General features: G+C 36.5%; 1 protein-coding gene across 3 annotated transcripts in view; it reads left to right on the top strand.

The window, feature by feature from the left end:
- Positions 1-22,847, top strand: part of DIAPH2 (diaphanous related formin 2) — a 953,710-nt gene that overhangs the window by 439,006 nt on the left and 491,857 nt on the right. For all 3 annotated transcript variants that reach the window (XM_055269479.2, XM_055269480.2, XM_055269478.2), the window contains one exon: positions 21,075-21,204. In XM_055269479.2, coding sequence (XP_055125454.1) covers positions 21,075-21,204 — 130 coding nt within the window. The remainder of the gene's footprint in view (positions 1-21,074; positions 21,205-22,847) is intronic.

Below are 22,847 nucleotides of genomic sequence, written 5' to 3' on the forward strand. Positions count from 1 at the left end.
AGTGGGCAAACAGGGCTGAGAACTTGCCCCAGGCTACCCACCTCCGAGCTGTGAAAGAAAAGGGCTTCCCCTGCCTGTAGAGTCTACATGGTAGATTCATGCCCTCCACTGAGTTCTGGCCAGAAGGCTTCTTGACCACTTCAAGTTGTTACAAAGATCAGCTGGAGACTTTCTTCTCCTTGTTGCTTTTCCCCTTGTGCCTCTGGCCGCCCTCAGGAAGGATCCCTATGATGCCAGGCAGGAATAGCCTGTTTGGGGACCCAGCGAACTCCCAGGGCCTTTCCCGCTGCTTCCTCTACCCATGTATTTTGCTTGGCTCTCTAAATTGACTCAGCTCCAGGTAAGGTTGGAAACTTCTCCCTCAAACTAGACCTTCAGTTTCCCCAGTAGGGGTGTGTGTTCGGTGGTGGAGGATCTCCCTTTCCCACTTCGCAATTTGGGCACTCACAGTATTTGGGTCCTGCAGCAGCAGTCCGCTTCCTTCAGAGGGTCTGTGGGTCCTCTCGGGATTCCTGGTTTATCCCTGCAGTCGTTCTGGAGCTAAAATTCACAATGCAAGCCTCCGCACGCTTCTCTGTCCATCCGAGTTGGAGCTGCAATCTAGTCCTGCTTCCCGTCTGCCATGATCCTCCCACAAATTCATAAACTTTCTTAAAACATTATGAGAGTTTTTTGTTTTTGTTTTTTTTTTTTTTTAGCTCATCAGCCATCATTAGTGATAGTATATACTATATATAGCCCAAGACAATTCTCCTTCTTCTAATGTGGCCCAGGGAATCCAAAAGATTGGACACCCATGATCTAGAATATCTATAACATGTAAAGCCTCATCTAGAGGCCATTACATGATATTAGTGACAAAGTATCATACCAACTATACAAAAGAAGCATCCATCTCCATCCATTTCCGCCATAGAAGTTGTAAGAAGGAAAGTAAAATAGGTTCAGCTTTATTGTGAAATAGAAAATTACCCCAGAAAATATGCTTTGTAAAGAAAAGTGACTGCCTATGGTAGTAAAATTTGGAAATCTGTAATCCACACACACAAAAGAATCTACAAAAGACCTTAGAAAAAAGTCATATGTAAGTACACGCAAAGTTTCGCAGTGTCTAATCATTTCTAGCTAAAATAATGTGGACTGTGTCCATAAAAACTCAGAATGTCAGCATATGAATACATCTAGTCTAACCTCTTCAGTCCACAAGTGAGAAAACTGATGCTTGTAGAAGCAAAATACTTTAGTCAGTGTTATTGTTCAGCTTGGACTGACATAACAGAAACCATAGGCTGAGTGGCCTAAAGAGGAGAAATTTATTTTTTCACAGTTATAGAGACTGAAAGCCCAAGATCAAGATGCCAGCAGGGTTGGTTTCTGATGAGGTCTCTCTCCTTGGGTTACCATATGGCCACCTTTTCACCGTATCTTCACTTGGCATTTAATTTACTGTTTTCTTCCCCTTTGTCCTTAACAAGACTCAGAACTCGTCAAATTTGGATGTATATTTTATTCTGCATTATATCTCCAGTGTCTATTATATGTGAAGCTCTCAATATATTACTACAGATTGAAAGACAATTTGATTAAATAGAGGATTTGTTATTAATACTCACCATGTGTTAACTTGTTTTTTAAGTGAGAACATTTTGTTCCTCACAGATATAAAGGGCATATTTTTGCCAGCAAAACTGTTGAATATGTAACTATAAGATTTTTTATGCTTTATTTGTAAAGACACAAAAATGTGTTGTTTGCTGTAAATCTAAATCAGCAACTCATTATTAAATATGTGTTATTAAATAAATTAACATGGGACTATTAATTTAAAACCAAAGATATTTTAGCAAATAATCACTATATGATGTACTGAAAGGGAACCTAGCAACGATCAATAAATCCTGGTCAACAGTCCATGCATTTGTTTGCCTGTGTTTTTATAAAGTGTTTTCCTTGTGATTCAGGGAGGTTAAGTATTATTAACCCCATTTTGCAAATTAGAAAACTAAAACCCAGTGAGGTTATACAATTTGTCCAAGATTCAAAAGCTAGTAAATGTCCAAGTTGGGGCTTACATACAGGTTTTCTGTTTACAAAATTGTGTAGCGCCCTGCCTCCTATTGCATTGTAACAATGTTTGGTTATACTTGGCTCATTTCAAGGAAGCATTATAGAACCAACTCTGGCACTTACAGTATTCTGAAAATGGGGAAAACCTCATGTGAATTTTCTTGGCTCTCTGGCATGAAACTTAGAATCTATCTTTTTTATTTTAATTCAGTTTGGTGTAACTGTAGGCCTATCAATAGGAAGTTTCTCATCTTGTAATAGATTTTAATGTATCCAAGCAGCAGAGCCTATGTATTTGTAATAAAATAGCATCTAATAATTTGAATAATTATGGAGCTATCCCTTGGTGTTGTATAGACTGTCAGTATTTTGGTTTTGTGTAGGCAAGGTTGACTGCTGTTTTCAATATTTTACAAATGAGGATCTACTCTCCTGAGAGATGGCTTTACCCAAGATCACTCAGTGATGAAGGCAGAGTTAGGATCCAGCTTTTCCTGAGACTCAAATGATTTCAGTGGATCATGCTATTTTTAGAATTTTCATTGACTCTTTTGCTTCACTGAAATATACTTTTTCCTATCAGACAATATTTAGCATTAATTGAATTTGAGGGAGATGTGGTTGATAATTTACTGAGAAGAAAATGACTTTGTGGGTTATAATTTGTCTTGAAAAAAATTCTGTGAAAGGGAAGATTAGACTCTCGATCATGTATGGAGGGGGATGAAATGTTAGGCCCTATTTCCAAACTTTTCTTTTTCTCCTTAGGGTTCCTTTAAACTTTCCTTTCTGTGGAGCTATTTGCGGGAAAGGGTTTTCATTTGGTGATCTCTCCTAGTCACTGGTTACTAATCAGTGATATAAGATTCTATGCTAACCAAATGCAAAAGAACATATTCATGGTACTTTGCATTTAAAAATGTCATCATATAATATAGTGACATGCTGTACCATTTGCTCATAATTCATGACCAGTGGATACAAACATTTCAATTTAAGGGTCTGTCTGTGCCTCATTATATTACATTGAAGCAAGAATATTCGCTATAGGTTAGACCTCTGAAATAACTAAGCACCATAGAATGACACAAGAACAGGGTATCATTCTTAATTTTAAATAGTTTCCTTTGTTCAGCTTATGTGATGGTTGACCTTTATTTAAGTCCATTGTGTTTCATTGTGCTGTGCTTACTGGGCTCTCATCATTGAGAACCACTGAATAGTTTCTTGAGCTTAAAGATGAATTTTACACTGTTGTGATACTATGTCAGTGGTGACATTCTAGATTCAGTTTTTATAATTGTGTCACGGGTTTTTGTTTCCTACACTTTTTCATGTAAATTAATACACCAAAATACGTAATTTTTAAAAGGCAAGCATTAATACTACTTAAATTAGTAAATCTAGAAGTATTTAAATGTATAGAACACTAAATTTTTTAAAGGAAAGAACTCTCCATGAGGTCTTTTAATTGCTGTATGTTATTCATTATGTATTCTAATGCACATGCTGTTGATCTGTGCATATGGACTTGTGCACATAGGCAAATGGTAATAGTAGAAGATTGCTTCAGTCATCTGATTTCTCCACTAAATCAAGATACTTGGATACCAGCTCGGAAATCCAATCCAAAGTCCTCACCTCTAATGCCCTTCATTGCCATTTAAAATCTGAACCAAACACAGGCCACTTCTTTTGAGTTTAACTTCTTTAAAATGCAGCCCTCTAAGAGTTGGAAACAGACTGTCGTGGCTCCTTGATTTTGTAATCCTATGAATACACTACTGTGTGCTTTGAAGATTGTCCTTCAATTAGCAAGTCAGTGCTTTTTCCCACTTCTAAGATGTCAGCTACCTGGTCTCCTTGTCTGTCTATATAGTATAGTGGTGCACATACAGATTGACTACTTACGTAGAAAGACAACTTAATGAAGGTAATATGTGTCTCTGTCTTAGGAGGTGCCGTCTTCTAAAATGATAGCCTCAATTTTTCCAAATGGTCATACATCTTCTAGGTTTATATTAATGTGGAGATGCATTATATCTTTCTTGTTCTCTGTAGTCTACATTAAGAAATTGAAATGAGAGAAAACACTAACTTTGTGGTAAGCTAATTACAGCAGAGGGAAAAATACATGATCATGTCAGGGATAGGAATTAACCAAGTTTATAGATGTACTTTTAAAAATTGCTATAGTTATAAAAACTTATGTGTCTCAAAATATCTTTTTGAAAACTTGAGCTCTGAGTAAAGGAAATTAACTCACACCTTTATTCTCCTCCTTGCCTCTTAAAATATAGAGGTCCCATGAGCTTACTTGAAGATTTTTTTCTCTAAGTTGAAATATTCATTAATTTACATTCATTGCTGCAAATTAGCTAGTACTTTAAATGTAACACTTGTTTGTTTTCTCAGAATTTGATTACATCTGTTTAGACAAAATCATCACATTTACAATACTATAGGTTGTGTGAAAACTTGATTATGCTCCAAAATTTTCAGTTTATTAAATTCTCTAGAGAACAGTAGTTTGTAAATGTAATTTGTCTGATGCAGACTTGATTAGTATTCCTTGTCAATACTGACTGCTTTGGAGACTCATGGGATTTTTTTATATTATTCTTATGTATGTTAAAATTTTCTGTCGCCTATTACAGACACACACACACACACACACACACACACACACACACACACACACCTCCCTTTACTGTATTACTGTATAAGGATAATTTTTTTAAATGAAAGAAAATACAGATGCATTAATTTTCTTATTTCCTGAAAATGTATCTGTATTTAATGATTATTAATATTGTGAAGCCTATGCTGCTATCTCTGATTTTAACTTATATGTTACAGTTATGTCTGCCTCCTAGATATCTAGATAACTTGCTGTGAGGTGTATATATGTATATATATAGGACATACTTGCCTTGAGTACTAGTAATGCCTCGTTATTATACACCCCTCTGCAAACACATGACCTTTTTGTTATGGAAGAGATTTCAACTTTTGAAAGTTTTGTATTAGGGGAAGGACCAAGGAAAATAGAATAAGAGCCAGACCAAGCCAGAAAGGGTGTGTGTGCATATGGGTGTTGAGTAACAGAGACAGGGAGATAGAGAGATTGAGACACAGAATGAGAGAATGAAAGAGTGAGAAGGGTTGGAGTGATTTTCATAATTGGATAATCAGAGAGAAACAGGATTGAGCTAAATGTTCCTTTGTATACATCAATTGACTCATAAAGAGCATTGAAAAATGCAAACTGGCCAGGCACGGTGGCTCACGCCTGTAATCCCAGCACTTTGGGAGGCTGAGGCGGGTGGATCATGAGGTCAGGAGTTCAAGACCAGCCTGGCCAAGATGGTGAAATCCCGTCTTTACTAAAAATACAAAAATTAGCCGGGCGTGGTGGTGGGCACCTGTAATCCCAGCTAACTGGCAGGCTGAGGCAGAGAATTGCTTGAACCTGGAAGGCAGAGGTTGCAGTGAGCCAAGATCATGCCACTGCACTCCAGCCTGGGTGACAGAGTGTGACTCCATCTCAAAAAAAAAAAAAAAAAAAAAAAAAAAAAAAAAGAATGCAAACTAAGAATTACCAAATTATATTCCTTATCTTCTACCAATAATAAGCGTTAAAAAGTCAACCATATGTATTTGTGTGTAGAACTGTAATGAAGGGTATAATTTGTTTTCTGTAGAGAACTCACCTATGGCTTAGTTTTTGACTCATTAAATACAGATACATTTTCAGGAAATAAGAAAATTAATGCATCTGTATTTTCTTTCGTTTAAAAAAAATTATCCTTATACAGTAATACAAAAAAAGGAATCAATTAATGCTGTGTCACAGCTATACTTGTTGAAGTCATTGTGACTAAACAATAATAGGTACAGTTAACAGTTGAATAGTATAACTGGCAGAGATGAATACTTCTCTAGTTTACAAAAATACATTTTTTTTGTTCTTGATGAATACCCCATATATCAGGAGCAGCAATAAACATTTTCAGTGCTAGAGCAAACAAAAAATGATGATTTATGGAACTAGCTGTAGGTCTTACTTAGTTCACCATGAAGACTGTTTTCATAGAGGATTTAAATGAACCCAGCTGGCTTAGTATTCTGTGAATTGCTATAGTCGTTTTCTGAGTATAATCTTATGACTGATTTTGTAATTCTCACAGTAGGGGAAAGTTGACAACATGAATGGCATTTAGTGAATATAATTAGTAAGTCTGAAAACAAACGCTTTTTTATTCTATAAAAGCTCTGTTTGAAGGAGATTTTGACCCTGTATGAGAGTGTTCCAAAAACATAGCTACCATGACTAAGTTTGACCAGTCATCTTACAAGCTGATTTTCCTGTTAAATGAAGCCTTCCTAGTGAAGGCATTGCACAACCTTAACAAGGAGAGCTCATGTCCATGGAAGGAAGTTTATAAAGTAGCAGTTGATACTAAAATAAAGCTCTGTGAAAATTTTAGAGAATCTAAGAATTATTTATATACATTTAACGACTTTTTAGTGAGTACTTGTGCAGCAAGTTGGCCACATTTATTGAGCCTTTACTCTCTGTGGAACCTTGTGCTAGATGCTTTGCCGGGATAAAGAGAAGTAAAACATACATCTCCAGTCCTTGAGGAGCTTATGAGCTAGATGCCAGATATAGAACATTGTAATGCTAAAGCAAGAGACAGGGAGAAGTGTGTGGGGGGACAAGCAAATGGATTTTATGTAATAGCACACATGAAAAATAAATTATGTTGCTCATAAACACTGGCTAACTAACCACAAGACAAGAAAATGCATACTCTGTTAGATGATATCTGTACTGTAAAGCTGCTCCACTTCTTTGGAAAGGAAGGAAAAGACAATTCCAGCCCCATTTCCAAGATGTACTTTTCTTGTCTTCCCCAAACAATGTCTTCAGTTTTGCTTTTCCTGCCTTCTGTCATGGGGACGAGCACAAAGCCTTGCCATTCATTATTTTCTTATCTTTTATTCTTTTTTGAATTTTAAATCTGAATTATCAGAATGCTTTCTTGCCTTTTATGCTACAATAAGAGTATCTTTAAAACTGCTTCTCAAGTTCCTAACATCTTTCTACATATAGTTAAATATTAGTATTTTAAATTTTTTGGATAAAATCAATACCTGTTCAAAAACAATAGTATAATGGTACTACTTATAACTATTGTATGTCTGTACCCCTCCCAATTCACTAATTAGTCACAAAAGTCAAATAATTTCCTTTTTGCCAGAGGATATCATGAGATTGTCTAGATAAATAAGAATGAAGAAACTTGTTATTTAATGTTCAGTATGAGGGATCACTCCAGGATGCAAGTAACCTACTATGAGGAAATATAAGCTTTTCAGAGGCTATTTAGGGAAAGGATCTCAATACTCAGATTTAAGCAACTAGCTAGATACACATATTAAAACAGAATCCTCTACTTAGAAACCTGTGCTGAGGGAAGTGGAAAAGTATTGTAAGTTATATTCAAAGACTTGGGGACAGATGCACATGCTTGATTACAAGGATATTTCATCAATCACAGCCTGGCCCATTCAGATCACTTTATGCTTCCAAATTTCAGCTTTCATAAAGTGTACGAGAAAGGCTAGAGTACTCATTGATTTCTTAAAGCATCTTCTTAGGACTTTGTTTGTTGTATTGTTATTTTGTTAGAAGTAAAATGTATTCATGGTCAAGAGAGACTTGAACCTAACCTATAATTTCTTGTAGTAACTTTACTGAGGTTTTTAACTGACATACTATAAAATTTACTCATTTTAGGCCAGGTGCGGTGGCTCACGCCTATAATCCCAGCACTTTGGGAGGCTGAGTCACGCAGATCACTTGAGCTCAGGAGTTCGAGACTGGCCTAGGCAACATGGCAAAACCCCATCTCTACCAAAAATAGAAAAGATTAGCTGAGTGAGGTGGTGCGTGCTTGTGGTCCCAGCTACTCGGGAGGCTGAGGTGGGAGGATTGCTTGAGCTTGGGAGGTGGAGGTTGCACTGAGTCAAGATCGCGCCGCTACACTCCACCTCGGAGACAGAGTGAGACTGTTATAAGAAAGGGGTCCTGATCCAGACCCCAAGAGAGGGTTCTTGGATCTCACACAAGAAAGAATTCAGGTTGAGTCTGCAGTGCAAAGTGAAAGAAAGTTTATTAAAGTAAAAGAATAAAAAATGGCTACTCCATAGACAGAGCAGCCCTGAGGGCTGAGGACAACCAGAAGTCACTCTCATCGCCATTTTGGTTTTGGTGGGTTTTGGCCGGCTCCTTTACTGCAACCTGCTTTATCAGCAAGGTCCTTATGACCTGTATTTTGTGCTCACCTCCTATCTCACCTGTGATTTCGAATGCCTTAACCATCTGGGAATGCAACCCAGTAGGTTTCAGCCTAATTTTACCCAGCTCCTATTTAAGATGGAGTTGCTCTGGTTCACATGCCTCTGACAAGACCCCATCTGAACAAAAAATTTACTCACTTTAGGCATACAGTTAGATGAACTTTGTTGTTTGTATACAGCGTAGTTTCCTCATGCCCCTGTGCAGTGGATCCCCACTCCTAGCTCGAGACAACTGCTGATTTGTTTTAAATCACCATGGTTTTGCCTTCTTCTAGAATTTCATATGAATGGAATCATACAGTAATAGAGCCTTTGTGTTACTTTGTGTTGTTAGTGACTTTTTTCACTTAGTGTAAAGTTGTGGCATGTATTGGTAGTTCATTGTTATTTTGGGGTAGTATTCCATTGTATGGCTGTGCCACATTTTGTTCATCTATTCATCAGCTGATGGACAGTTGGGTTGTTTCTAAAGTTTGGCTATTATACATGTTGCTATCATCATTTATGTATAAGACATAAATTCATTTATCTTGGTAAATACCTAGGAGTGGGAATCCTGGGTCATATGGACAGTATAGTTTTAATTTTAAGAGATACTGTTTTTCAAAGTGTCTATACCTTCTTTTCTTTTCTTTTCTTTTCTTTTCTTTTCTTTTCTTTTCTTTTCTCTTTCTTGTCTTGCTCTGTCACCCAGGCTAGAGTGTAGTGGTGCAATCTCAGCTTACTGCAACCTCTGCCTCCTGGGTTCAAGCAATTATCCTGCCTCAGCCTCCCGAGTAGCTGAGACTACAGGTGCACACCACCACGCCCAGCTAATTTTTGTATTTTTAGTAGAGATGAGGTTTCACCATATAGGCCAGGGTGGTCTTGAACTCCTGACCGCGTGATCCACCCGCCTCGGCCTCCCAGAGTGCTGGGATTACAGGCATGAGCCACCGTGCCAGGCCATCTACCATTTTTCATTCATACTTATGATTAAATTAAACCACAATGATGGATTTCATATTTGGAATATATGAACATATATTAGATATCTCATATTCATGAGACTGGCAAAAAATGTTAAATTCTGTTAATATAAAGTAGAGGTAAGAATAAGGGACAAAGGGAACTAATGATGAGAGTATAACTTGCTAAATTCATTTTGGAAAACAATTTGGTACTACCAAGAAATGTTAAACCATACACAGAAATGCCCCTTCTAGCGTATACACTAGATAAACTCTTAGGTAAGGACCCTGGAGACGTATACAAGAATGATCACATAATCAAATAACACTATCAACAGAGTGAAAAAAAGGCAACCCACAGAATGAGAGAATATATTCGTAAATAATATATTTGATAAGTGATTGATATCCAGAATATATAAAGAACTCCCACAACTCAACAACAACAAAACAACTCAGTTCAAAAATGGGTAAAGGAATTGAATAAATATTTCTCCAGAGAAGATAAACAGATGGCCAATAAACACAGGAAAAGATACTTAACACCACTAATCATTAGGAAATTGCAAATCAAAACCACAGTGAAATACCACTTCAAACATACTGTGATGGCTACTATCAAGAAAACAGAAAGCAGCAAGTGTTGGCAAGGATGTGGAGAAATTTGAACCCTTATGCATTGCTGGTGGGAATGTAAAATGGTGCAACCAATGTAGGAAATAGCATGGCAGTTACTACAAAAATTAAATGGAATTACCATATGATCCAGCAATTCCACTTCTGGGCATAATACATAAAAGAATCGGAAGCAAGGACTACAGATGATTGCATACCAAATTCATAGCAGCATTATTCATAGTAGCCAAAACATGGAAACAACCCAAATGTCCATTGAGTGATGAATGGATAAACAAAGTGTGGCATATATACAATGGAATACTGTTCAGCCTTTAAAAGGAATGAAACTCTGGTATATGTTGTAATATGAATGAATCTCCATGATGTTATGCTACATGAAATAAGCCATATGAAGAAGGACAAATACTATATATTCCACTTATATGAGGTACCTAGAATAGTCAAATTTGTAGAGACAAAAAGTCTTTTGTTTACCAAGGGTTGGGGGATAAGGCGGTTGGGGAGTTAATGTTTAATGGGTAACAGTTTCAGTATAGGATGATTAAAACATCCTGGAGATGGATAGTGGTGATGGTTGCACAACAGTGTGAATACACTTAACCTCACTGAACTGTGTGCTTAAAAATGGTTAAAGGCAAGCATGGTAGCCCACACCTATAATCCCAGGGCTTTAGGAGACTGAGGCAGGATTGCTTGAAGCCAGGAGTTTGATAGCAGCCTGGATAATATAGCTTGTAATCTCAGCACTTTGAGAGGCCGAGGTGGGCGAATCACTTGAGCCCAGGATTTTGAGACCAGCCTGAGCAACATGGCAAAACCCTGTCTCTACAGAAAAATATAAAAATTAGCGTGATATGGTGGTGGGTGCCTGTAGTCACAGCTACTCGGGAGGCTGAGGTACGAGGATTACCTGAGCCTGGGAGGTTGAGGCTGCAGTGAGCTGTGATCATGCCACTGCACTCCAGCCTAGGTTACAGTAAAATCCTGTCTCAAAAAAAAAAATAAATAAATAAAAAAGTGTTCACAGCAGCATTATCTGTAATTATATCCAAAACAGTGATTCCCTCACACAAAAAAAAATGGAAACCAGATACTGAAAATGTTCGATGACATAATATGCCTAAAATTTATATTTATATGGTCAACTGATATACAGCATGGATGAATATAGCTAGAAACATCAACATGGTTAAATACCTCACTCTTAAACAGCTGCTCTTCAGTGCTGAATTCTAATTATGCTTTTGTAACATTCTGTGTCTTAGACTTTCAAAGTTTTTCGTAAATAGCTAAAATCACTGATGTTAAGTGCCATTTAATGCCATTTATTAAAGGTTAAAACCTTTAAATGCGATTTATTATTTATTTACAGTGTATAGACAGAGCAAATGAGTCCTATGGACTCTTTTGGTGCTAGTGACAATCTGAAGCTATGTACATCAAAAAAAATTATTCCATCTACTCTCAAACCTCATACATATAAAACAATTTAAGTAAAATGCTCATGACAATAAAAGTTAAAAGTTTTAGTTACATGCTTAACCCATGTCTGAGAAGAAACCATCTAACACCAACAAACATTCATACTTGTAAACTATTTCTATACCAATTTAAATAATTTGATTTTTATTAAAACTATTCTCAGAAGAATTTTTATTTGGTAAGCCAACTATAGACAGGATGATTAAAAGCATATGAAAGTACCAGAACAGCTTTTCTTTGTGTAGATATATTTCATTAATTCATTCTGGCCTTTCCTAAAACCAGTGAGTACAAATGATGGTTAATTTGCCACTGGTCCTGGCAATGCAGGCTAATGCACATGCAGGTCATTCTCCTTGGATAAGTGGGGCTAGAAGGGAAAATGCTGAGAAGGGGAGCAGGAAGGGCAGGAAACAGAATTTGTCTTGTCTAAGAAACTTAACAGTACAAATGCCCTGCTGGTCCGGAAGGTGGCAATTGAGATGAATCCTTATTCCATTTAATGTTGTCATGGTTTCAAGTTTAAGCTCTCCTTTCACAGATTGCTACCATAAATTAGGCTAACAAGTGTAAAACTTTTAATTTGTTGACTATACAATTGATATTATCTGTTTCCTTTTGGTTGGAAATACCATTATAATACAAAACTAAAGGGTGTAAAAAAGGGACTATCAGGCCTACATAAAGGATGAAGACCTCTTTCCACCGTAAATTACATTTGGCTGAATTAGTGTCAGCCCTAGTCATGTAGTGCCCAGAAAAGCATTTTTGGTGACAGATTTAGAAATAAAGCTGGGAAAACATGTATTAAACCTGTCCGGTCATAGCTACAGAACTAATGTCTTTATGGTAATTGCAATCCTTAAAAATACATTATCTTTTTCAATGTTACTGCCATGTGTGGTGGTATTGAAGAAAGCAATAATTTGTAAACAACCCTTGGCAGAGGGCGCAGAACTTAATTTTGTTTAAATAAAGGAGACTAACATTAGAATTCATGTGCTGTATCAAGACTGGCAAGCAGTAGTAGCTGTTTTGATATATGCACTGGAGCATTCGTGATTGCTTAAATATTAACTGTTCCATGAATATACAAATATAATAGGGAAAAAGGAATCCATGATTAAGGAAAATTTTCACTAAAAGAAATAAAGTTGAATTATATGACTGTATTGGTAGTTTAGATGGTTTTATTCCATTGACTCAACCAGATCTCTTCACTGAGTTTCAGTATTTCTTTTCTTTTCAAGGACAATTATATATGTGTATTGTGTGATGTTGCTATGTGTTAGGAATGTTTCCTTGACACAGAAGGATTAGGCAATTTTTTCTTTTCCTGAGCACAGGACCTGTTGATAAGTTTGCTGAAGTTCATGTGGCCATTCATGTAAATCCAAAAAGGAAAGGGGGGAGATCCAAAAGGGCTTCCTTCAAATAGTCTGTAGATTTGAACATTTATCTCACATGTAAGTTTTAATATGCTTTAAAGATAGTCTTCCTTTAATGTGTGCAGAAACATTTCCTTTAGTGATATCCACGCTCCTTTACTACTTCATTTCTTATACTCTTTATGCAAAAATCAGTTTTTGTCTCAGAGCAGTTTACACTCTACAGCAATTCATGCAAGAAAACCAGGTGCTCCTCCCACACATTCTTGCATGTTTCCAGAAGAGAACTAACTGTTTTGTTTCTTCTTTTTTCTTTTTTTTTCTTTGAGACGGAGTTTCGCTCTTGTTGCCCAGGCTGGAGTGCAGTGGCAGGATCTCGGCTCACTGCAACCTCCACCTCCCGGGTTCAAGTGATTCTTCTGCCTCGGCCTCCCAAGTAGCCGGAATTACAGGCATGTGCCACCACGCCTAGCTAATTTTGTATTTTTAGCAGAGATGGGGTTTCACCACGTTGGTCAGACTGGTCTCAAACTCCTGACCTCAAGTGATCCACCCAACTTGGCCTCCCAAACTGCTGAGATTACAGGCATGAGCCACTACGTCCAGCCAAGAGAACTGTTTTCTGTGCCACTCTGCAATTGAGGTCAGGATTGCTTTGGGACAGGGAGCCAAGGTCCGCTGCTTTGTTCCTATATAATGTATGGTAACACATGAACCTAGCCCCATTCTCACTCTTGGTCTTCAACCCGAAATGAGTATGATGACAAATGAAATGCAGTATCAGCATATGCCAGGGCCATGTTGCAGGAATGAAGCTTCTTTCCTTGGCTGTCTTCTTTACATACACCCACCATAGTCTGATTTCATACATGTAAACTGTTTGGCATAGAGGTCAAGCAAGGCATTAGGTTATTTAGATACAAGAATTTTTATGGCAAGCACTGGAACTCGATGTCTGCAACTTACAATTTCAGAATCTGATTCAAACTTTCTGAGTAAATATCTAAGCAACAATGCAGATTTGCTTGAGCAGGAGTTGGAAGGCATGAATAATCTGCTAGGTTATCTAGTCCATCACTCTGATGATACGTAGTAGACAAGACATACTATAGCAGCATTTAAGTATTTTTTCAATATAGTTTTAGATGAAGGATGAAGGACAGTTTAGAACACTGAAGAGCAATGTATCTGGAATCTTCACAGCATGGAGCATACAGTTTGTCTCATCTACTTTTGGATAAGTAGCTGACAGGTTATGATACCAATCAGTCTCATTTTTATGTGAATTAAGAACACTTAGAGCAATTCTGTCCTTCAGATGCCACAAATTGCTAGATAATTTCTCTCTTATTTTAAATTGACACTAAGCATTGAAAACACGTTGACACTTCAACTTTTTATATGTAAAAGCAGTTGTGAGAGGACCTAGGCAAGCTGTAGACAATTGCCAAGCATCTTCTCGCCTGGAAATTTATTTGAAAGTAGCCTAGTGTCTCCCTAGTGGCATGCATCAGAATCACCTAGAGGTGATATCAGAATTTTTTCCCCTAGTATGTTCAAACTCAAATTGCTGGACCACACCCTCAGAGTTTCTGATTTAGTTGATTTGGGGTTGGGCCCCCAAATTTGCATTTCTAACAAGTTCCCAGGTGATACTGATATTGCTGGTCCAGGGACCAGGGATTGTGAACCAATGAAGTAGCAAATGCTCATGAATTCTTGATTTTTCATTCTTATTTCTTCCGTTGCCTGATCCCTTCAAGCCTAATTATGCTGAACTTATTCGGGACAATAATTAGAATAACTTTTGTCACTAACCTCACCATTTTCCAGCTGCCAGCTCTGTTGCCTCCTGTATTATCTGGTTATTATCCACAGTCAATATTTGGAATAAATTATTCGTTCACATTACCTCTTCTTTCTGACTACCCATTCCTTTTAATTTTGAATCCTTTGCACTATATTCAAACAGTGCTTGAAGGTCACCAAAGATTAACATCAAATCAGCCCTAATTATTTTTGGCATGTCTAAAGAATTTATTCATTCAACATTTACTGAACAAAATTGATACAGTCCTCATTTTTAAGCAGTTCACAATCTGGTGGGTGAGACTAGTTGTGTACACAAAGTTATGTATTGTGGAATAAGTGCTATAACTAGAGTATATAGAAACCACCATAGGAGAACAAAGACAGAATTTAGTAGTTTTGCTTTGTTTTGTTTTGTTTTGTTTTGAGACAGAGTCTTGCTCTGTCACCCAGGCTGGAGTACAGTGACGCAATCTCGGCTCACTGCAACCTCCACCTCCTGGGTTCAAGCAATTCTCCTGCCCCAGCCTCCTAAGTAGCTGGGATTACAGGTATGTGCCACCATGCCCGGCTAATTTTTGTTTTGTTTTGTTTTTTAGTAGAGACGGGATATCACCATGTTGGCCAGGCTGGTCTCAAACTCCTGACCTCAGGTGATCCGCCCCCCCGCCCCCCCCCCCCCCCCTTGACCTCCCAAAGTGCTGGGATTAGAGGCATGAACCACCACACCTGGCCCAGAATTTATTAATTCTATTCAGGGAAGTTGAGAAAGGCTTATTACTAGTAACTACAACTCTCCTTCCTTTCCACACACATACCATCTTCATCACCCATGACAGTTCAATCCAGTAAGTATATTTTAAATTCCAAGTGTGCATAAATTGCCGTGCTTTGTTCTGGCACTAACACCTATTGAGTGTGGGAACTAGATCAAACAGCTTATGAGCTCTATCTTATCTATAAAAATGGCATATTCATAACTAACTCACTGAATGATTTTAAGATTTTTTTAAAAAGCACTTATGAAAGTGCCTGGCCGGGCGCGGTGGCTCACGCCTGTAATCCCAGCACTTTGGGAGGCCGAGGCGGGCGGATCACGAGGTCAGGAGATCGAGACCGTCCTGGCTAACACAGTGAAACCCCGTCTCTACTAAAAAAAATACAAAAAATTAGCCGGGCGAGGTGGCAGGCGCCTGTAGTCCCAGCTACTCGGGAGGCTGAGGCAGGAGAATGGCATGAACCCTGGGGGGCGGAGCCTGCAGTGAGCCGTGATCGCGCCATTGCACTCCAGCCTGGGCGACAGCGAGACTCTGTCTCAAAAAAAAAAAGAAAGTACCTGAGTTATAGGCACATGATAGATGGGCAACAAATGTTGGTTCTCCTACCCCTTAAAAGAGGAATAGGATATTATCACCTGATGAAGGAAGAACAGTATGCCGAGGTCAGGAGGAACATAAGTAAATGGGTAGAAATCTTCACCCATTTGTGCAGTCAACAAATACAGATAGAGTGCCTATTGTGTGCTACCCACTTTTCTAGATGCTGAGTATATAAAAGTGAACAAAGAAGACAAGAAAGCTCTGTACTTGTGTCCAGCATAGCTGAAGTGAGTGTGGGAACTTCAGAGAGGATAATAGCTAGGTATAAGATCACAACAGTGTAGGAGCCAGAGGGATTTTTAGTTTATAGTGATGGAAAGCTAAGGTAGGCTCTCATCACTTCTTATCTGGATGATGATGGTGCCCATGATAATACGCTATCTTATTCAATTCTGCCAAGGTGTCTATGAACATAGGTGCTTATCTAATGCTCATTTTATAGATAAGAAACCCGAGACATGGAGTATTCATGTAACTTGCTCAAGGTCATACAAGTAGTAAATGGTAGGGTCAAGGTTCGGACCTGGTTCTGTCTGAATCCAAAATCTATGCTTAATAATTATTCTGATTAGAAATTTGAACTTTATTACATGAGTTGTAAAGAACCATTTACTTTTTTTAAGGAAGGGAGTGACATGATCATATATATGTTTAAGAACCATAATTATGCTAAATCATATAGGATAAAATGAAGCAAAGGGAATGGAATGGTTATGACCATCTTCTCATAGTGTATCTTCACATAGCTAACACTTCTGTTTAAAATTTGAGCTGCCATCCTTTTCCTAAAGCCAGTTCACTCTAGAGTTATTTCCCTTACTCTGGACATGATACAACATTCTTTTAATCATCGGGACTTTTGGAGTCTTCGATTTTTTCCCTTTCCCTCATCTTAATATTCACTGACTAAATCCTGTTTTTCCTTATAATCTCTCTTGAATTTGCCCTTTTTTTGTCTTTTCTACACATACCCTAGTTATCATTTTAGATATATCAGTCCTTGACATTTGCCACCAAATTATTCTCCTATGTCGTTTCTTTTCTGTATCATTTTGTATTTTCTACTAAATTCTAAGCTTAAGGCCTCAAAAGTACCATGCATCATTTATCTCTTATCCCTGGTGTTCAGCACAGTCCTCAGCTCACGGTGGATTAATGAATGTACTTCTCCATTCACATTTGCTTTGCTCCTAACCTGCCTCCCCTAAAAAAAGTACAGTGCTCCATTTCCTGAGTGACAAATTATAACTTTATTCTGGCATTCACTTGCACCTAACTCTAGCAAAGGCGTGTCCTGGAAAAGTCTGGCCTCTGTGTGTGTGGTAGGGTCATATATATACACAGTTATATATATAGAATTAAATTTAGGAGTATTGCTCTATATCCCACAAAAGTTGGAGTTTATGTAGAGAAATGATCAGAATTAGCTATAGAAACGTGTCCTATTAAAGGTATTTTGTATTCATGTACCATTTTAGAAAGTTATTAAAGATTAGGTAGAATTCAATTAAATTCAGTTATTAATCTTTATGTGTAACATTTATTGGTCAGATGATTACAATTAAAATTGCTGTATATGGTTTATTAACTGATTGCACCTGATCAGTTAATACAGTGACTCACTCTGTCTTATTTTCATTATCATCCGGTGATAGCTTATTAAAATAATATAAAACTTTTTTTTAGCTTTTTCAAATATTTCCCATTTCTAGAACTGCTGTTTGTGTTTTTATTGTTTGAAGATATATAAAAGAAGATTGTAGAGTGACCATTTTGTCCATCCTTTTGCATCTTATAAAATAAGTCATATATGTCTCTCCCTGCCTGTCATGGCTGGAGAGAGGAAAAACACATACAGGGATGCAAAAAGGCACTTTGCTTCTGGCTAGAGCAAACCTTGAAATGCATACAGTATAACCACCACTAAGACTTAGGCAATCTAGGCAACTATTAATTGGATATTTCACGTTAATGTAAAATTTTAACATGATTTCATATTAAACAGCTGTCAAATGGAAATCAATTCTATTTCTTAATAAACCAACTCAAACACTTTGGAAATGACTTGTACATAATCAGATTAGATTACTCTTGTTCTACCCCAAGAGATGTATATATCCAACTAGTACACTTAGAAGAGCAAATTATTGGATAAATGTCTTTAACCAGTAGAATTGGTGTTCTTAGTTGCCTTCTGTGCTGACATTGAACAACACGATAGGGCCTGAGAGAGACACAATGGCTAATGTGTGAATGACGTAGACTTGGTAAGAGAGACTGAAGGCATGATATAAAGTAATTAAGCTTCAATAAGTAAAAAATATTTTCCATTATATTTTAATATTATATATATATTTTAAATAATTAGTCTAAGGTCTCTCACACATAGAGAAAGGTTTAAAAGACCACCCATTTGTTGTAATTTCCTGCCAGTTTGAACCATTAAAGTGGTCTCTGTGTGTGAGTTTTTTTTTTTTTTTTTTAAAAAAACAACAACAAATATTGCAATACATTAAGCAGCTTGTCTCCCAGACCAACTAAGATACTTCTCAACTTGACAAGACAGACATTTGGCCATGTTTGCCCATGCTTTGAAGGGAATATTATGATTCTAAAAGAAATACATGCATAGTCTGTCTAAAAGTCTTTATCATTTCATCACAGATACTAATACATTTAACTGATGTTGTGTTTTATTTATCTTTTTAAAATGTAACCATTAACTCTTCTAAATTTTGTAACAAATTAAATTGTTAATGGACCAGATACTGAATATTTATTAATAAATACAATTTTTGAAAATTAATCACTTACAAGTATGCATGCCAAAAACTGAAATGTTTTTTAATGCAAAACAATCTAACACATGTGACAAAGAAAAAAAAAATCACCCATAAAATTGACATATGAGTACAGTGCTATTTTTCTGTTTTTATATTTCCTTTCCAGTGTTAGCTATGTGCATTTTATTGTAAACTGTAATGTACTTGTACAATTTGATGTCCTAAAAAACTAGGTGGGTTTTTGTTGTTTTGAATTGTGTTCTTTTAAAAAAAAAAAAAAAATTGTTTTTGTCTCCGAAGAGTCCATAAAATACATAGGAATTTCCTTTCCTTTGGGAAGATGTACCTGCAATTTTTTCTAAGCACTTAATGTTTTCAGAATTTTAGGATTTAGGTAGTTAGTGAACTTCTAAGGAAAAAGAAAATGTTAATTTCCTTTTTATTTGGAATATCCGGCATACTCTTAAAAACGATGCGCTTTGTAAGCACATCACACAGTAGTCCCAGGTAAAGACCTCTCTTTAGGAATGTGAGCTTCCCATTGATTCCTCTACAGCTGCTATCCTTACTTAAGAAAAATTGCCCTTGAGGTTTGTGTTGCTTTTTGTTCTTTCAGCTTGTCCTTCAGTTGTGTCATTTCTACCTTAAAGTACTTAAAAGTGTTTAGTGGATCAGCATGATAATGTAAAATTTAAAAAATTTTTCCTATGTGGGATAAAGTAATCCCAGAAATTTTGAAAGAAATCATTGTGACCTCTTGAACTATCAGCATTATACCTCCTGTGGCTGTTTGGTTGTTTGGAACCTTGAGACTAATATTTATTCTAAGTTGTTTACATCATTGAGATGTAAATAGTTGTTAAAAACCTGTAGAACAAAACAGATCCAGTGTGGGCCTGTTTTATTAAATGCTGTGTTTTTCTTTCTTAGTCACTAAAACAATAAGGATTAATTTACTCTGTAATTACCTAAATATCCTGTACAGCCTTTTCATAAACTTGTTTGTGAAAAATACTCATTTATTCTAAACAGAGTAATCCTTAAAGCTAAAAACTCCAAATCAGTGTGAACATCAGTAGACAAACCCATCATCTAAGGATTATGGAATTACAACATCCAATAGAATGAGAAAACTTGGTACTTTATGCTGTATTTATGCTTTGTTTCTAAGTAAATCCTTGATTTTATTTGCAGCTTAGTCTAGTATGAGAATTATATTAAAGCACTAGATTTTCTTTTTTTGTGTGTCCTATGCTTTAAATATTTTTACCATTCTAACTGTGGCATCTCTTTTGTTGTGTGTCTGAAAAGGAAATACAATATGTAAGCAAATAAAATTTTTCATATTATCAGGATTGTGTGGTGAGTTTTTTTTAATAACTCAGGATAAGCACAACCTTGAGAATTCTTTTCTGATGGTCCATGCAAGTAGAGGAGGATAAAATGTGCTTGCTCCTTTACATTAATTCACATCAACAATGGCTAGAAATAAATATAATCTCACAATTGAATCTAACTTTTTAAGAACATATTTTTGTAATAAAGCAAAGAACAGAATGATGATAAAATAAGCACACAGTAACTTGGGCTATTATCAATACTTAAATGAATGTTCTTCTCTCATGAAAAGAATAGTTCATTTTGCCACAATAATTTAGACATTTTTGAAAATACAGATTAAGGTTTAATTTGGCACTTTTATTGGTCATCTTACTTGCTTTTAAAATGTGGAGCTCCTTTTAAAATCTAGAGTACCGCTACTAGACCACATTAAGAACCTACCCCAAAGTTTTAAAAAATTTTAAATGGGTTATAATAAATTCATTCATTTCTTTTTCTTTTCTTTTTTTTTTTTTTTTGAGACGGAGTCTCGCTGTGTCCCCCAGGCTGGAGTGCAGTGGCGGGATCTCGGCTCACTACGAGCTCCGCCTCCTGGGTTCATGCCATTCTTCTGCCTCAGCCTCCTGAGTAGCTGGGACTACAGGCGCCTGCCAACACGCCCGGCTAATTTTTTGTATTTTTAGTAGAAACGGGGTTTCACCGTGTTAGCCAAGGTGGTCTCGATCTCCTGACCTCGTGATCCGCCCGCCTCGGCCTCCCAAAGTGCTGGGATTACAGGCGTGAGCCACTGCGCCCGGCAAATTCATTCATTTCACTTGTTTAAAAAAGTATGTATTTACTAAAAAATGTGTTGTTGTTTTCTTCCAGATCAGAGATACTAAATCAGCGGATCAAAAAACAACCCTTTTACATTTTATTGCTGACATTTGTGAGGAAAAATATCAAGATATCCTAAAATTTCCTGAAGAACTGGAACACGTAGAGAGTGCAAGCAAAGGTAATTGATTTATAACTGCTTTGAGATTATTTCTTGCCTATGTGGTTTAAATGGAACGATTAAAGAATCTGTAAACATTATTCATAAAAGTATTTTTTGTTTGTTTACTGACAAAAGCAGGGAAATAGTTTCCATTAGCTTATATTTGACAGCATACCACATTTTATTAACCTATTTTGTCTTACATCTTTTTTTTACCACTGCTACGTTATTAAAGCTTTCATTTCTCTGATCAGATAATATGTTTGTACTTTCATTTGATAAACATTTAAGTGGATATTGTTTGCAAAGGAACCATACTATAGGGCTCTTGGTTATATGGCAATGATTGTGAGAGTTTTTGGTTGAGTGTGGTTAAAATATAGTAAATGAGAAAAATGTGTGTATATATACATACACACAAATGTGTTATAAAATAAGGATGCATGTGAGAAATGCTGCAGGAAAAGATAATGTCCTGTCGTTGAGATGAGGAGGAAAGTACTCTTGAATGGGTAGATAAGAGAAGGCTTCATGGAAGAGGTCAAAGGTGAAATATGAGGTTAGGGTTTTACAGACATGGAAAAGAGGTTTGCTTTCCAGAGAGAAAACAACATGAGCAAGGCAAAGTGGCAGAATGTTTTAGGACAAGTGAAGGGAATGGTTGACTCTAAGGCTGGAGCAGTAAGGTAGGTATCTCTGAGACTTCAATGTCAGGCTAAGGAGTCTGGTCTTGATGTGGTTAAGCAGTACAGCATCATTGAAGTGATAGAATAGACAAGCCATGGCTCCTGTGAGGAACAGGATGTTGGAGACAAAAATGTCTCTGAGATTTTAATGCAGGGTAATTAGCTTTGTCAGTAAGTATTATCTACTTTTGCAAGAGGTTGAAAAATGAAAAAAAAGAAGATCAAGGAAACATTTGCTGAAGGTGAGATTATGTGCGTGAAGAAGTGCATTTTCCCTCTTAGATAAGAGAAGTACACCATAAATCTTATACTTGAAATTGCACTGGAGTAATTTCATTCTGTAACTCTGAGGACTTTTGGTAAGGACTTCGTATATGTTTCTCAAGTTTATTACAAGCCATATAAACCTGTTAGTTTCCTTTTAAGTTAAAAATAGTGAATCTATAAAACCCAGAATATTCTTTGAGTAACATTGTGCAGTGGTCATCTCAGCCAGTCGGGTATTGTCAATCAAATCCTCAACATATTTCTTTAATTTTACCGAGTTTGTATCATCTTGTGGTCCAAGGAGCAAACTAACACAAGAAGACAAACTATGATTATATTGTATTATTTATTTTCTTTCACTGTTTTCAAAAAATTGTGTAATATGATGGAAAATTACACAAATTACAACTGTAATGGCAACTTTCTGGTAATAGCTCTTCTAAAGAATTTATCTTTGGATTTAAAAATACAGCTTTCTGACTAGAAGCATATTTACTAACACGTGGCTAATGTGAAATAATAACATTTTAAACATTTGTATTGTAATTTGAAATATATATATATAGCAAAAAAAAGACCAGTTATTAAATTAGCTCATTTTGTTGCTATTAATACTTTTTGATTGCCTTCTACCAGAATTTTTTTCTAAGTTTTCTTTGTTCAACATGTATAATCAATTTTTACAACATTTTGGAAAGAAGTATATCA

The sequence above is a fragment of the Symphalangus syndactylus genome, chromosome X (assembly GCF_028878055.3).
Source record: "Symphalangus syndactylus isolate Jambi chromosome X, NHGRI_mSymSyn1-v2.1_pri, whole genome shotgun sequence".
Taxonomy (NCBI): Eukaryota; Metazoa; Chordata; class Mammalia; order Primates; family Hylobatidae; genus Symphalangus; species Symphalangus syndactylus.